Source organism: Mirounga angustirostris, unplaced genomic scaffold (genome assembly GCF_029215605.1).
Source record: "Mirounga angustirostris isolate CCGP_5_RB_7025 unplaced genomic scaffold, mMirAng1.0.hap1 SCAF_7, whole genome shotgun sequence".
Classification (NCBI taxonomy): Eukaryota; Metazoa; Chordata; class Mammalia; order Carnivora; family Phocidae; genus Mirounga; species Mirounga angustirostris.
The window spans coordinates 115,248,444-115,262,762 of record NW_026991715.1 but is presented as its reverse complement, the minus strand read 5'-3'; the positions used below and the strand labels follow the sequence as shown (position 1 = coordinate 115,262,762).

General features: G+C 41.7%; 1 protein-coding gene across 4 annotated transcripts in view; it reads right to left on the bottom strand.

Moving 5' to 3' along the window:
* Nucleotides 1-292: 292 nt before the first annotated feature.
* ARL15 (ADP ribosylation factor like GTPase 15) overlaps nt 293-14,319 on the bottom strand; it is a 407,565-nt gene continuing 393,538 nt past the window's right edge. Inside the window, exons 5-7 of one of the 4 annotated variants that reach the window (XR_010413275.1) lie at nt 6,926-7,123; nt 3,665-3,916; nt 293-1,812 (exon numbers count right to left, since the gene is read on the bottom strand). Coding sequence is in view for 3 of the 4 variants with exons in the window: in XM_064596702.1 (XP_064452772.1) it covers nt 6,971-7,123 (153 nt within the window). In the remaining variant the exon portion in view is untranslated. Of the gene's footprint in view, nt 1,813-2,568; nt 3,917-4,356; nt 7,124-14,319 lie in introns of those variants that run through there. The other 3 variants (XM_064596702.1, XM_064596701.1, XM_045903453.3) reach the window with 3 other exon arrangements.

The following is a 14,319-nucleotide window of genomic DNA, read 5'->3' as shown; positions in this document are numbered from 1 at the left end:
GGTGTTGGTGTGAATTTTGCAGAAGTGTTCTAAAACTTAAATGCATTAACTTCTGCTAAAAGAACAACTATGCCCAAGTACTCTCCTGGAATGGATAATGGGCTTAAGGGGGTCTCTCCAACTTTCCAACCTTCAGTGAGGGGAAAATAAAGCAGCCTCCTGAAACCCAGCTGAAACTCACAGCTCCAACTAGGTAAAAAAAAAAAAAAAAAATCCAGGGGGTTATATAGCTTACAGGTTACTGCCTCTGTCTGGGCATGTGAATTGTGGCATGCCTTTTTACACGGCAGCCTTCACTGTTTGGTGGAATAAATCACAAGAGACAGCCACGGAATTAGAGTGTTGCTCTTAGAGATTCAAAATTCAACATTTCAGATATAGATCATTTGTCGGATCCACAGACAGAAAGAAGAGACCAAGCTACTTCCAGAGAAGGAGGTAAAGCCCTTTGAATACAGAGAAGATGAAAAGAACAGGAGGTGATTGACAGAGTTTGGTTTTGCACTTTGGAAGCACTTTTGTGTGGTAGACCCATACTTCGTTGTTGCCACAGTAAAAAACAAAACAAAAACAAAAAATCCCCCCGAAAACCAAAAACACAAAAACAGGGACAGAATAAAAGGTGCTAGCTCTAGACAGTTCTATTTAGAAAGATGCTAAAAAGAGGCATAAGCCTTTTCTGTTGTGTTTGTTTAGATTTCTAGTTTATTATTAATGGTCTCAAAAGAAACTAAATTGCATTCAAAGACAACTTTAAATCAGGAGGGCTGAAAACCAAGAATTAGGACCAAGAAAAAATATTTTAAAATCTAGAGATTCACATTGGAATTTTAACATAACCAAATCCCGCCCCCCCCCATGCCCCAATACAAAAATTCTCTAGGGTCATAGAAATAATCCACTGTAATCAATGTTCTAGGAATTAAAGTCCTACAGACTCAGCAGGGGCCGAGTCTGTCCTATTTACTGCTGTGTCCCAAGCATCTAACACAATTTACTGCTGTGTCCCAAGCATCTAACACAATGCCTGGTACAGAGGAGGTGTTCCACAAAAACATGCCAAATTAATGAATAGATGAAACCCCTTAAAATTACCAAAACCGAAAGTTTCAAATGCGACATAAAACCTGCAAAAAGGACAATGGTAAGTTGACTCTTGACAAGCTGTCATCTGAAAATCCCGTCGAAGCCGCTTAATAAAAGCACTGGGTTGATACACCCCATGTCTAGAAAGTTGTAAAACAACTGGAGAAGGTCCAGAGCTGAGCCTGACTTGCTCCAGATTATAGAGAATGACAGCCAGACTTACTGTTTGCATTCCTGTCTCTGCCTTTTGCTGAGCAGTTTCCGTTCCAACCAAATCTTCTCATTTTTAATTTACTCTGATATTTATATGTCTACTGATTTAACATCACATCGTACCAGTCTGGGCTTCAGGGTGCCCTTGACATGCATTTTTCTAACTGATCTTTACATGTATTATGTGCAGACCAGCCAGAAATCCTTCTTCTCTACGTGAGCCCCTCAGGTGAGAATCGTGGTTTCACTTGTCTCCAGAAACAGCTTTCTTCACAGACTCCATTTAGAAACGGCTCCCCTGCCCCCTCCCCACCACCTATGTCTTCTGTAAGCTTGTCCAGACATGGAGTACATCATCAGGCCAGGCCTTCCAGTCATTCCATTGCTTGCAAAGCAATCATTTATAGGCATTTGGTGTTTTGTCTGACATCTGTTTGATGCTGGAGCTCCAGCCTTTGCCTCAATGAATCACTTGTCAGAGAAGGTTGTGGCATTTTAGGCTGAGTTTCACACCTGCAAGAAAGGGTTGCCTGGGATGTAAGTGATCTGAGGCTTTTTTGAGACGACCATCTTGCCCACCTCCCATGAGGAAATAGGGACATAAGGGAGCTGGGGAGCGTGATGCTTATTAAAGGCTTATTTTCATTGTCACTGTGTGCCCTGTCCCCATGCGCTTGAGCCAGGCTTTCCTCTCTGGGGACAACCCTGCCCAACTGACCTCCATGGTTGGAATGTCGCTACTAGAAAGAACTGGGCTGAAATATCTGGGTAGAATATTTTGAGAGCATCAGAATCAGAGGGAGAGACTTGAACAAGAAAGGGGAAAAGAGGAATTCATCATTCTTTGTTGTTTGCAGAAGATCCTCTATGTGCGATGTGATGGCTGTTCTCATGTTGGTCCACGGATGTGGAAATGTCTGCCTCGGCAGTGGGGTGTCAGGGGTCACGCTGGGTCCTAGCCAGGCTGAACCTAGCAAGGCACAAAATCGAGGAGTCCCTTTCCTTATTCTCCAAACAGGGTACCAGTGACCACATAACACTATACATGGTAAACAAGGTTGCTTTAAACCACCAAGCCTGAACTATTTCCTTGTAACAAGCAGTTATTCATACAGAGTATCCCATGGTAACTCCCATTTGATCAGACGACCAGAGGGGAACGTGAAAGGGTGGGGGCAAGCTAAGCCTAAGAACACCGTAGGTGGCCTTTCTTTTTTTTTTTTTTTTTTTTTTTTTTAGAGAGAGAGCACAAGCAGGGGGAGAGGCAGAAGGAGAGAGAGAAGCAGACTCCCCACTGAGCTGGGAGTCCGATGCGGGGCTCGATCCCAGGATCCTGGGATCATGACCCGAGCCGAAGGCAGACACTCAACCAACTGAGCCACCCAGGTGCCCCCGTAGGTGGCCTTTCTAAGCCAGCATCCAGTGACTAGAGCATGTGGATAGAGCAGAGATGGATGAAGATGGGAATATAGAGAAAATCCGATCGAAAAATCATGCACTTTTTATTCCACTTCGTTCTGTAAGGAAAGAAGGATGCGAGACAAGGCCTATGTTGGAGGGATTCTTCTTGGTGCCTTTTAAATTCTTTGGTTTCACACTTCATGAAGAGTTTGTCACAAACAGATGAACCCCCAGGATGAGAGGTCAGAATTTCCAGCTTCGATGAAACAGTAGGTGGAAGGCCAGTTTCTCGTTTAGGTTTTAATTTAAAGAGAATGGGGAAGGGAAGGAGAAAAGGATACCCCATCTGAGGCTTCTGGGTCTTACACGGGATCCTTTTCATGTTCCTAAATCGGTGCGAGGGGGGTGGGGTAGGGTGCCAAAACGCAGGCTCATCAGTCACTTCATGCATCTGAGCTGGGAAACATTTAACTCTGAGATGCAAATCATTTAATCATGCTGAGTCAGTGGTGACCAAAAGTTGTGAACCCTTGGGAGCCAGGAATTCCCAACATGACGTGATAATGCATTTCACAGCATGGACTTCAGATCTCCAGAACCCAGGCTAGTGGAAAAGCAAGGCGGGGAATCTATAGTCTCCTAAAGTTTCTGCATGACAAAGACAGATCCTCCCTCCCACATTCAATGAAAATGAGGGCTCCCAAAGGGCAACTCCCACTTCCCCCGTCCCCCTCCACATACTTTTGCCTTTCTGTTTGCACCATTAGGTCAGAAGGTTAATGAAAATGCACTCTAAAATTATAAAGAAGATGAAGCCAGGCATGAATATGAGGTTTCCACTGGAGTCTGAATATTCCATCTGGACGTTAGGCAAACCCATTTGCTTCAAAATCGTACAGTTCTGTCCACATTTGCCTGGATAGGTCTGAGATGTTGAGGAACTTGGTAACTACTAATTGCCTACCTTGGAAATAAAACTAGGAATGCAGGTTGGACCCCAGCTTAGGAGTGAAGTGTTGGGAGCTTTCTGCGTAGTCAAATGATGTGTCGGGATAATGCTGCATTTGGGACCAAACAAGAGCTGGGGTTTGGATTTTTCATCTTCTATCATGTACTTTTTTTCCATTTCTTTCTCTTCTTCCATCCATCTATCTCTTTAGTTTTCTTTCTCACTCTCTTTCTCTTTTACAGAATACTCTCCTTCTTAAGGATGGACCTGTAAATACACAGCATTTCCTCGAGTCACTTAAAAATCTTTATTTCCTTAGGGCATCGATCACCACTGAAGGGAACAGTTCATTGCACCAGTCACTCTTAGAATATTGCTTTTATAGCAAATACAATAAGATGATGCTTTGACTGAAAGGTGACACTTTACATTAACATCACGACTCTGCTCACTCATTCTGAAGGAAGAGCTCCCGTGAAAGTAAATCGCTGCTGAAGACAAACCAACTGGAAAAGACACTTGCTTTTTTTTTTTTTTTTTGGTCTTTTCAGGTTTTCACAATGGCTTCAAAGGAAATGTGAATTAATCATTTGTTTTGACCCAAGAGCAGCAGAACTTATTTTGAAGACTTAAACAGGCAACACAAATGTAAACAGAAATCTGGGACTCCCAAATGCTAGAGCTTGAAAGGAGTCAGTCCGAAAACATCAATTCTACTCAGCGTTTATTTTCATTTGAAGATAGTGGAAATCATATATAAATCACGGACAATACAAGTTCTTCTTGTCTGGCAACTGTCCACATGAATCTGTTACCCTCCAAGTATAGATACAGATTTTTTTTTTTTTAATAGAAAGACAGGGCAATATGGCAGTTAATTAGCAACTGATACTATAAACTACAGTAGGTACAAAGTTTTGTCATATAAATTAATTGCCATTACAAAAAGGCAACTGCTTTAGCTAAGAAGGTACAAAAACGGGTAACTTCCATAAATATAACAAGAAGCCAAGTGAAGAAATACATAACAGACTGCTTTTCCTATATAAGAGTTGAATATGCAAACTAAGACACCTGTGGCACTTTCCATGGAAGTAGGGATAGACGTACACACACATACCACCCACCCGCCACCCACCCACACTTGCCCGTCCAAGCCCCCTGCCCACCCCCCCAAGCGGATTTCCAAAACATGGCCAATTCTAGGGTTACAAGGACAGGATGCCGCTCAGAAGCAGCAAGACGGCCAGCTCCGAACTGCCAGACAAAGAAGGAGCCTTATTGACAGTTGTAAAGCATTAGGCGTCAGACAGAAACTTGTCAAAAACAGCTGTTGTTGGGTACTGATTGATAATGTTTTCATTCTGACGGCTGAGACACTGCAGACAGTCGTGGGTCTGAGAAGAAGCCCATCACTGGCGCACACATGAACACACACACACACACACACAGACAACGGGAAGTCATTAAACAGATGGCTAAGGAGCACTCAGCCACCAGGTCTTAAAAAGACAACATTCTACATTTAATGAACTTGCCGAGAAAGCAATGCCTAATAATCATTTATTTGTCATAGAAGATGAGCGCAACAGAACAAAAATGAAAGCAGGGATTGTGTAACCGGTCATCGGAAGAAAAGTTTTGTGCTGCTCGCGGATTACACAGTGAAAAATATTCAAGGACGCCGGAGACAAGATTGAATATGCACCTTTTTGGATCCATTCCACGGGGGAGCAAGGGGGGGGTAAGCTTAAAGAAGTGGTCGATGTTTCAAAGGTAATGATTTCATTAAAATCCACCTACAAGATTAAACCACAAAAGCTGTATTTGAATGATGTATATCTTCTGGAGAATTACAAGGTATTACATCACCGTGTAATACAGTGAGAGTCTGTGGTATTTGAGAACCAGTCTGTGCTACCTAAAAATTACAAACATGTTTTTATTGCTCAGGTGAAAGGAGCAGTTTTCTATCATTTGGCCATTTTGTGTTTGAAGTGGTCAAAAGTCTACAAAATGTGCCAAAGAGTATTACAGCCATAAACTTCAATATCCATAGATTATTCTTGATTTAGAAAAGGTCAGTGGTGCCAAACCTTAGTAAAACTGCACATTTATCTCTACATAATTTTATCATTTAAATTAAATGAAAAAAAAAAAAAAAAAAAAAAGAGTTCCAAAGACTGAATCTAGGCCCTAAAATGATTTGCTGCAGCCCCAGCACATTTTTTTAAGGGCACAGTGAAACCCCTGAAAATAGAGGTTTATAATAGGAATACTGATAGACCTTTAATTACTCGTTGGAGACAATCAAGAGACTCCGTTAAACTCCATTAGCACTTAATGAATGAATATACAGATGATTCTGTCTTTGTTTTCTTTGTCAAATCCATGCCAGCTTAAACCCTCGTCAGTATAAACTATACTTCATTTGGCTGTTTTTAAAATTTTTATCTATTATTTTAAAAATTATCTTCTCTCTTTCAGTCAGACACTTTAAGATTTTTAGAAAAAGATACCTCTGTTATGTTGCAGCTTGACTTTATGCAGGGGAATCTTTCCATTAAAAAAATATTTGAGGACTCGATGAAATAGTCATCAGTGATGCACGCATGCATTGTGCCTAAATTCTCTCTCGTCTCAAAAACAGAAAGTTTTTGCTCTTAAGAGAGGGGAGTGAGACTTCAGATGGAATCAAGGAAATTATGCATCTTGTCTTTAAGTTCTTCCACGTTAATTTTATCTTGGCAGGACGTTCCTCTCTGATAAGGTGATTCATTGAAGTTTTTGGTGCTCATTTTTCTCTCATAATCTATAAGGCCCGTATACAAAAAAAACTCACGAATAAAATATGATAAAATAAAATAAAAACCCCAAGAGATCTTGGAAACAATAGACATAAAATGAGGAGCCCCAGTCACATAACGCTCCACCCCCAAACCCAGGGAAAATGAGTCAAGGTTCTGAGTCTCCCTGAGTCCTTCATAAGGGATTTGATTTCTGTGAGCCATGAATTCCATCCACTTTAGCACAGAGTATAGAAGAGCTACTTAGAACAACAGAAGGAAGAGACATGCGGCGAAGATAATTAGTGGTAAACAGAGAATAAATTCTCTCTCAGTAGTGTGTACTTGACGTTAATGCCGATGATAATTCACCTGATTTACAGAATATTCACTTTAATAGAGAGATGAGAGTCTGAGATAACTAGAGGAAAAGAGACACTGAAGCCATTAAAGTCTTGATACCAAAATAAAAATAAAATGAAAAACTAACATGATAGGTTCAAGGCCTTTGGGAACCCGTGTTCTTTGCCAGATTTCACATTCTTACAGCTTCATGGTCTTTTTCTTCTAACAAATTGATCAGCTGAGAGAAGCTGTCTTTCAGTGCCTCCATGTCATCCAGCGAGCAGGGCTGCAGAATCCAGCGTTTCCCACGTGCAAGGGGTTCAAGTTCAAAATATTTTTTGACCTTAAGGGGGGAGAAGATAAATATGTTATTAGTTATATCAGAACCTTTCTAATTCCAAAAGTTTGCAAGTGACGAAGCAGGGGGGATTTTAAGGAGAACGTTTATAAACTGTGATGCCTGGGACTTTCTAGAACTCCCTCCACAGCTGCTGTAATAATGTGGGTTCTATGTTGTGACCCAGGACTGTTTTCTTTAGGGGTGAGTGACCAGCTTGCAAGCCATGTCACCCATACACTTCTCAGCATGGGAGGTCTGATGGAGTCTAAGAAAGAATTACATGTACCAACACACAGGGTAGATAGAGTATGCTGCAGACACCAGAAAGATTCAATCCAATCAAAACAACCAGCAGAGCATCCCCTACATCCCCTTGCTAACTTAGGTTATTGATCTGTACCACATCAATTACTCAAAATTATTTTGACTACCAAACGCATATACAACAAATACTTATAATTTAAATGATCTTTTCTCTCTCTCCCCCTTAAATTTATAGTATCTATTTTTGAGACCTGGGAAAGCACTTTTTAGGAAAGAGGACAGAAACTGAGTATGTGTGTGTGTATATGCATATTTAAACCGTATACATATACATACATACATACATAAAGCTTCCCACTTTTTTTTTCTCCTAGTCCTGAATTTTCTTTATTTTTTTTAAAGATTTTATTTATTTATTTGAGAGAGAGAGACAGAGAGAGAGCATGAGAGGGGGGAGGGTTGGGAGGGTCAGAGGGAGAAGCAGACTCCCTGCCGAGCAGGGAGCCCGATGCGGGACTCGATCCCGGGACTCCAGGATCATGACCTGAGCCGAAGGCAGTCGCTTAACCAACTGAGCCACTCAGGCACCCTCCTAGTCCTGAATTTTCAGGGAGGTAAAAATCAAGACCTTTTAACTGGTATGTGAGTAGAGAATTTGCTATCTTTTTTTTTAAATTTAATTTTATTGTGTTATGTTAATCACCATACATTACATCATTAGTTTTTGATGTAGTGTTCCATGATTCATTGTTTGCGTGGAACACCTGAGAATTTGCTATCTTAAAAACCTGTTTGATTAATATCCAGTCACAAGTCATTCTTAGCATAGTGGCTGGGATACTGACTAATCGTGTCCAGGATTACCAGCTCAAGACTGTGAGGAAATATCAAATTGTTATGTCTTCCAGAAGTATTGATGATCTCTCAAAGGGTATGATAAAACACAAAGCTCGTAAAGCTACGGTCCTGCCCACACTACATCACACAAGACCTGAACACTCCTTATATAGTCCAGTGAGGTTTTACTAACATAAAATACAGTGAGTAGCAACACCAAAAGAACCATAGTTCAAAGACATTCTTGGCCAACAGATCTCACTAAATCCCATGTGCCAGGGCAAATTCCAAGGTCTTACCTTAGTCAATACTCGAGACCTAGAAAAAAATGTGTCTCAACCACATGCTATTCCCAAATGTGGTTTCATTTTGCCTCTATCATTGCAAGGACCAGAACATAGCAGAGGTACATCATCCAAAAGTGGCATTAAAATATGTGTATATTTTTTTCATGTGAGCAAGAAGATATACGTAAGAAATACTAAGGTTTTATGCTAATTTAGGAACCACAATTATGCTAACATTCTACAGTTCAAGTGTGTCTCCAAAGTCCTTCTGTAAGTGTCTGCAAATTAGTAACAAATACTACTACTTAAAAAAAAAAAAACCTGTGTGGGTGCCTGGGTGGCTCAGTTGGTTAAGCGACTGCCTTTGGCTCAGGTCATGATCCTGGAGTCCCGGGATCGAGTCCCGCATCGGGCTCCCTGCTCAGCAGGGAGTCTGCTTCTCCCTCTGACCCTCCTCCCTCTCATGCTCTCTGTCTCTCATTCTCTCTATCGCAAATAAATAAAATCTTTTAAAAAAAAAAAAAGCCTGTGAAAATGGAAGGAGTCATTAATTTTGATTCTGAAAAGTAATGAAAATCTCATTTCAGATCAGAAAACGGGTATACAACTTCAGAACAGGGTTTGCCCGAGGTATTTTATAAATCATGTTGTTAAGAGGATCTTCCCTTATGGAAAACGTAAACTCCCTTCTTCTAGTTTCTTTTCTTCAGAGTACTGAAAACTCACTTCCAAGAGAATCTGAAATTTGCTTGTACAATAACCAGCACTAGACCAGCTCTGCCGCACCAAGGGAGGCCAGCAGCCAGCAGGGGGAGAGAATTGGCAGCGGGGACAGGTGGGGACCCTGGTTAAGGCTACAGCTTGGAGGACGAGCTGGCTGCTCTGAAGAGTATAAAATCAGAGATGTCAGGCTCCTTGCTTCTCCCACAAAGTGGGGCTTCAGAATGCACTACAGTAGAATCCGTTATTTGATCAATAACGCCTCCCATCAAGAGGGGATGGCACGGAACATCCAACATCTGGTATGTGAAGGAAGTTGTACCCTTGCCCCATTTCATAGCCTCACATCATTTTAAGTCTTGCTGATAACTGAGAAGAGGACTGGTGCCAAAAAATTCAATATTAGAATAAAGAAAAAGACTAACACAGTAAGTGCACGTTACTAACAATACTCCTTCAAATGGTTCGCTTGAAAATTCACAGAATTGATCCTGGTGGCATATTAACAGCTAATTTGAAAACAATGTTAGATTTAAGCAATCACAGAACAGAATTTGTGATATTTTGCAATACGGACCAGACACAGAAAACCAGTAAGGTTTTAAGCACCCATTAGGTTGGTTTCTAGGCAACTGAAAATATAGATTATCACGTAGGCACACTTGGAAGATAATAAAGATGTCTGACGGTAGTTTCTGAAGTTGTTCCTGCTGAATACGAAACATGAGGAGGAAATGGAAGGTTCCATGACAGGGTGGTCACCAGATAAAGGAGCCTAATGGTGTTGAGCTGACCAACATGGCTGTGTAACTTGAGATTTTCTCATCTGTAACCTAAGTGGGTATCTCACTTACCCTGCCATACTCCCCCCAACTGGTATCCAAATGATTCCACACCAACCTTCATTTATAATATCAATTGTAAAACTAGTCTGGCATTTCAGTGAGTTTCAAGCACAGTGAGTGACTGTTTGCTGCCAGAACATAGAGTTTTCATTACCCAGAGTTTCAGGTTTCTAAAAACAAAGCAGATAATACAAGAGAGGGGAAGATGGAGACCTCATGCTCTGACTTGAACTTTTCCAGTTAGGTTAACATTTTCATTTAGTTTTCTTTAATATATATTTATTTACTTATTTGAGAGAGAGAGCGTGCACATGTGTGAGCACACGAGAAACTGTGGGGGGAAGAGGAGGAGGAGAGAGAGAATCTCAAGTAGACTCTGCGCCTAATGTGGAGGCCCCCGTGGGGCTCGATCCCACGACCCTGAGACCAGCCCTGAGCCGAAACCAGAAGTTGGACGCCTAACTGACTGTGTCACTCAGGTGCACCTTCACTTAGTTTTCTCATATGAACTTGAACTTCAAATTTCACCTCCTCTGTATTATTAAGATACAAATTACAGTCACATCTGACTTGTCAACCATGTCTTTTTGTTGTTGTTGTTCTTTCATATTGTTGATGTATACTTTTAAAGAATAAGGTGTTTAAGGTTGACCAATGTAAATCATATGTTTTGAATACTTAATCAGCCGCTTAGATATTATGCTTCATTGGAAGCTGCAGGAAAGAGGAGGAGGTGACTGCTTCGCGCTGGCCTCTAGAGACCTCAGAATCCAGCTGCCTGGCAACCTGTAGTCAGCTGGCTATTTTCGGGTTAGCCGAAGAGAGTGGGCATTGGTTAGTGGCCATGTGTCCACCCTAGAGATAGGAAAACAAAGCCGCCATAAGCAGCCAACCTATTTTGGCTATGTCATCAGAACCCTCCTTCACTCACTGTGGGGTGACTGTGGGATGACGTGCATGACTGCATTCCATTGATTCCCACATCACAGTTACTGTAGAGTCCTAATAGAACAGAGACAGCTCGGCACCATTGCTTTGCTGCTCACATTTGTAGCAGCTGTGAAATCGGGTAGGCGATGTCCTTGATGTTTCTTTGAGTAGAGAAATAGTAATCCTTTCCGACTTGCAGGACATCTAACGGGGTTATGTAATGATACCGATTTCCCTATCTTGCCCTCACTTCACAAGCAAAAATTTCATTTTAATTCTTGCAAACCTATTGTGACTAAATTTCTGGAAGCCATATAAATAGTTTCTGAACTGCAGTAATGGTCTTCCCTTTTAAAAGCCTGCAAATATCATTTTATTTATAACAATAACTGCTTGTTTTTCCTATTTTTGTTATTAAAGCATGTAAGTAGTGTGTGCCCAGAGTTGGCCTCATTTTCCTTTAAACACTCTGGGGAGCAGGGGAGAGAACAGTCCAGAAGGGATGACTTAGTGTTTTTATGTGACACATGGCTAAGTTCTAAGCCCAGATACTTATAAACAGTGCTTTGACCCACATGAATGTGTTGTAAGACATTAAAAAGGGGGCCAGGGGTGGGACAATTCTTTACTACATGGGACTGTGCTGTGTATCTTAGGATATGTCACCCCTAGTCCTGGTGACCTCGATGCCATTAGCCCCGACCAGTCATTGCTGTAACTAAAAATGCCTCACCTGGGGTGGTACTGATGCAGGTATCTCTCGCCCTGTTTGGGGCAATTTAGCTTGTTTTCACACTGGAGATAGAAACTGGCTATCTTTTCTGCACGTACTTCTCTAGATCCTCACCTACCCACAACACACATATTCCCTCTGGGGAAAAAACTAGCAGGTTATAATGGACTCCTCTCAACTTGAGGGTGGTTGTGGTAGGTTGTCGTAGGGTGAAGATCAGTACAGGGAGCTTTGAAAATGTGGGTCCTGACAGTTGGCTTCCCGTAACTTCATTCATTCAACCACCACTTCCTGGATGAAACTGGTGAGTGTGTGAAGGTGGTGTGAGGGGCCCCACTGCACCTGCCCATGTGTGGGGTTCCACTGATTAGAGCAGAAAACTGCAAAACAAAAAACAGAGACAACAGTCCAAAGGGGGGGCTGTCCCCATCATCTGTATTAGCGGATTACAAGCCCCCTCACCCCTGGCTTTTTAGTGACCATAAAAAACGGTTTAATACTGCACACTTTACTAAAGGCTTTTTCACTCATTTATAGCACCCTGATTATACTTCAACTGGAAGAAAAGCAATGGATTCAAATGAAGAGAGAGAGCAGTATTAAGATAATGTAGGTCAAATTGAAAAGGAAGTATCTTGGTAGAAGACTGTTCAAAGAAACTTTTGAAATAAAGGCACGTTCTTTCTTCATCTCTGGAAAAGGAATCAGTCTCATCAGGCTGACAACTTCAGCTCCTTCAAACTGACAGTGATCAATCAGCAGGTAAGACAAGACAACAGGGACACTGGATGAGGAACACAAGCAAAGCACAGAGAGCCAGCAAAAAGAGCTGCAGTTGTGGATCTGGTAGGCAGAGGGATCTGACAGGCAAGTAAGAGCACGATGCAAGACAAGTGGCTCAGTAACTATCTTGACCCAGTGGAGCTTTCTTGTCATTTTAAATCCACAACGTGTCCATTGCATGCCTGTATTTTTCAAATAACTATGTGAATAATGTTTTTTGAGACAGGTTCATTGGGTTTTGAACTCCTTGGTAGAAGTATGGTCTAGATGATAAATGTACTCGAGGGCTCCAATTAATAGGATGTTAAGAGAGCCTGTGTGGTGAGTGAAATTTTGTAGGATATTGTCCATGACTGTCAAAAAGGGAGCAGAACTTGGCTCTTCTTCACCTGAGCTCCTTACTTGAATCACTAGAGCAGATGCACCCGTTGCAGTCCCATGTCACGCTGGGGGAAACATTTGTATTGACATGTTGATCGTGCGCCTTCTCTTTCCACCTCCAGGCACAAGGACATCAAATTCCATGAGTCACGAAACTGGCCAGGGTCTGACTTATTTAAACCATGGAAATCTGCAAGTGCAACCAACCAAGACTTTCTTCTTTCTAGAGAGTTAGTTGTCAAGCACGTGAGTGTGCCAAGGGGCCTTCCGGTTTTGTGGTCTTAATTGCAGAAGCTCATGGAACAGGCTTAACTTGGTAACCTTCACCAAAGTCAGAGAGAACTTTGCCCACACCATGGCTCCAGGATGGGGTCTGGAGATAAAGTGGCAGGGCGTCATTAAGATTCTTCAGAGTGCATTCTTGGCAGCCTGTTCAAAGAAAGGTTAGCTTAGAGAGAGCAGCACCAGCTGTTCCCCTTTTCATTGTGCTGCTTGTAGGATTTTGAAATCCTTAGAAAGGTACTAAGTATGTCATTAAAGGCAGAAATAAATAATACGAGTAAAATCAATTTGCCATAGTCCCAAAGATACTGCGACACAGAAGAGATATTGATTACTTTTTACTGAGTACTGAAAGGGACCAGAAAACAACACCTTGATCTTAACCAATACCACAATATTACTTTGGGATTTATAATGGATGACTGATTTCAAGAATGTTAGGTGTAATATAAAAGTGCAGTTATGGTAAGATCGCTTCTTTCTTAAGCAAAGTGCAGCCTGCTTGACCTTGGAATAATTAAAAACCAGACAAATGCCTGCAGGTTATGACTGGTGATTAAGCCTCGCCCTTATTAGAAGTCTTCTTGCCCAATCAGTAATCTCTGATGTGTGGAGAATGTTGTATGTTGTGACAATAATTGTATCGAAACCCTGTCTTCCACTGCATGGAAGTTAGTGTGTTCCAGAAGAGCTGAATAAAATGATCCCATTGCTTTGGTGGTAGGAGCTAGAATCTGAAAAGCATTCCTGTTTTTGGCTTAATCTGCTAACCCAGAATTACAGAACAAATTACATCTATTTTCTCTTTTTGATATGCCTAGAAGGTTTTATTCTCCTAGCCAAAAAGCTTGCTTATCAGACAACCACTGTGGGAGGCAGAAATTAGGTATGGATGCTTCCTGTGTTCACAGGCCAATGGAAGATACCCAGTTTTCCTGCAGAGTATCTCTTCTACTCCAGGGAGTCTACCTGGCCCTCCTGAACCTGGAGTGCTTCCCATATGCAGACCTTTGCTCCAACTTCTGCGTCCAACCGAAGGTGCCTCCATCCACAAGTGGAAAGAATTGGCTTACAAATACTCATATTTTTAGACCCAGCTGATGTCCTCCTATCATCTCAAGGGGAAGCCTTAATGTA